At 35.5% G+C, this 2968-nt stretch overlaps 1 protein-coding gene across 1 annotated transcript; it reads left to right on the plus strand.

The window, feature by feature from the left end:
• Positions 1-1414: 1414 nt before the first annotated feature.
• On the plus strand, positions 1415-2113 carry LOC146996344 (uncharacterized protein F54H12.2-like). Its single transcript, XM_085821431.1, has one exon. It carries the CDS (start codon positions 1415-1417, stop codon positions 2111-2113), a length of 699 nt encoding a protein of 232 aa, XP_085677557.1.
• Positions 2114-2968: the final 855 nt, after the last annotated feature.

Here is a 2968-nt window from a genome sequence, read left to right on the forward strand (position 1 = left end):
ATGATGGGTTAGCACAAATGTTAGGTTTTGAACCTATGGAAATTACATCTACAGATGATAGTTCCGAAACTGTTGTAGAAAGTCCTTTTGCAGCCGACCCCTGTGCACATTATCGTGTATTAATGATATATACGGATATTGTAGAACCTCAAATCGTAGGAGATGTTTTAGCTCCTCTTCTTCGAATTGTAAGAGTAACTGGTAGCGATGGAGAAGTGGTGAATGCACTATTTGATAGACCTCATTATTTACCTGTGAATCGGAAAATGATAGACACTTTGGAAATCGATATAAGAACGCATATGGGAGCATTTACGCCATTTGAACGAGGAAGGTCATACGTGAAACTTCATTTCCGTCAAAAATACTTGTCATAATGTATGTACCTTATCAGTGTTGTCAAAAATCTTTTGAAGATTATTATGTACAACAAACAGGACATGGATTGAATTATTATCAAGGTAATCTTTATCAGAGAGGATACGGATTAGGGGGTCTATTCAGATCCTTCTTTCGCGCTGCCGTACCTCTTATTAAATCAGGAGCCAAAGCAATTGGAAAACAAGTATGGCATAGTGGACTGAATTTGTTAAATGATGTATCACAAGGACAAGATGTAAAAGAGGCTGCTAAGCGTCGACTGAAAGAAGCCGGAAATATATTAACAGATAAAGCCGCTACTAAAGTGAAGAACATGATTGGTTCTGGACGAGTTAATAAAAAGCAGAAACGTAGGAAAAAGCGTACCATTTCTCACCGATCAAAGAAGGTGAAAGCACAGAATATTTTCTCTTAAAAAAAAAGTATGACTTCGTATATTCATCGAGACTCTCCCGTTTGCGTCAAATCTGAATTAGATTTATTTACCATTCCTCCTACGCAAACAGCTATAGAAAAAGGACAGTTTGTGGAATATCACCCTCTCGCAAATATACGAGATGAAGGACCTATCGAATTTAATATTTCTGGCAGTGGTGAAGACTATATTGATCTAGCTGCTTCTTATATACACGTGAAAGTTAAAGTAGTTAAGGCAGACGGATCCAATCTAACAGGCAAAGAACCTGTTGCCCCTGTAAATTTATTTTTACATTCTCTCTTTTCGCAAGTAGATGTAAGTTTAAATGAAAGAAACATTTCATCTGCGACAAATATCTATCCTTATAGAGCCTTCATCGAAACATTATTGAATTATGGGGAAGATGCAAAGAAAAGTTTACTCACCTGCGAAGGATTTTTCCAAGACACTTCACCTAATAAAATAGATGTCTTAGCTCAAGATGCGGATGCTGGACTAAAAGCTCGCGGTGAACTTATAAAAAACAGTCAAAGTGTGGATTTGATAGGACAATTACATTGTGACATTTTTCAATAAAATCGACTCATGTTAAATTTAGTTGATGTGAAAATTAAAATGGTGCGTAGTAAATCTGCTTTCTGTCTAGTTTCTACTGAGAAAGATGCCGATTATAAAGTGATCTTGGATCATGCTTCTTTGTTTATCAGAAAAGTAAAAGTAAACCTTGGAGTCTCTCTCGGACATGTAAAAGCGTTGGAAAAAAGTTCTGCTAAATACCCTATAGATCGAGTATTATGCAAAACATATTCAGTTTCTAAGGGAAGTTGGTCTTTTATGCAAGATAATGTATTTTTAGGATTGATTCCCAAGCGAGTCATTATTACTTGTGTAGAAAATGCTGCAATGAATGGACAATATTCAATGAATCCTTTTCTGTTTGCCCATCATCATGTCAACTTTATATCGATTTATGTAGATGGACAACCCGTTCCATGTAAACCAATGGATCTTGATTTCGAATCTAATCATTATGTGCGTGCTTACCACAGTTTATTTTCAGGATTTAATCGCGACAAAGGCATCTATTTATCTCGAGAAGAATTTGCGAAAGGCCATGTGTTATATGCTTTCGATTTAACTCCAGATATGTGTGATGGATCTCATTTTAACTTACAGCATCAAGGCAATTTGCGAGTAGAAATTAAATTTGCTAAAGCTCTCTCTGTGACTCTCTCGGTGCTAGTCTATGCAGAATTTCAAAACGTGATTGAAATAACAAAATCTCGCCATGTACTATGCGATTTTGCTAATTAAGCAATGGACAGCCTTGAAATAAACAGAGCACTCTCTCAGAATGCAAAGACACGAAAAGCATTTCTGGGAGTTTTTGCAAGTGATCGACTCCCTGTTGAGATCAAGAAATATCCAAGTTGTTTATAGCTAATGTAGATCGTGCATCTGAATCCGGTAGTCACTGGTTAGCCTTTTACATTTCATCTCCACAGCATTTAGAATTTTTCGATTCCTATGGACATGACCCATCCTATTTTCCTGGACCGATAACCAAGTATGCAGAACGATTTCCACAGATGGACTTTAATTCGATGACTCTCCAAACTAATGTAACAGCAGTATGTGGTCAATATTGCATATACTATTTACATTGTAAATGTCGTGGACAATCTCTCAATGATATATTGTTATCTTTCATACCTCAACATATATCTAATGATATTAAAGTATATAATTTTGTAATCAAGAAATTTCATGTAAGATCTTCTTTCTATCAATAAATACATTTAAACTTTATACATTATGTGTCTTGTCTCATTTAATATGGAATTTCCAAAGCTACAACATCCTTTCACAATGGTGATTTCGGGACCCACTGGATGTGGGAAAACCTATTTTGTACGAGAACTGTTAAAGTATAAAGAGGAAATGTTTTCAACGATTCCCGATAAAGTAGTATGGTGTTATGGAATTTACCAACCACTGTATAATGATATACCGAATGTTACTTTTGTCGAAGGTTTACCAATTAAATATCAAGAATATTTAGGTTCCAACACATTATTCATCATAGACGATCTGATGAGCGAATGTGGGAATGATAAACGTCTGACTAACTTATTTACAAAAGGATGTCATCATTTAAATTTAAGCGTT

This window comes from Stegodyphus dumicola, chromosome 7, assembly GCF_044657685.1.
Source record: "Stegodyphus dumicola isolate Sdum_Otavi_A_Nest chromosome 7, ASM4465768v1".
NCBI lineage: Eukaryota > Metazoa > Arthropoda > Arachnida > Araneae > Eresidae > Stegodyphus > Stegodyphus dumicola.

What these genes read in the sequence shown, in the direction of transcription:
- LOC146996344 (XM_085821431.1), top strand. Translation starts at nt 1,415, where the DNA reads ATGGTGCGTAGTAAATCTGCTTTCTGTCTAGTTTCTACTGAGAAAGAT.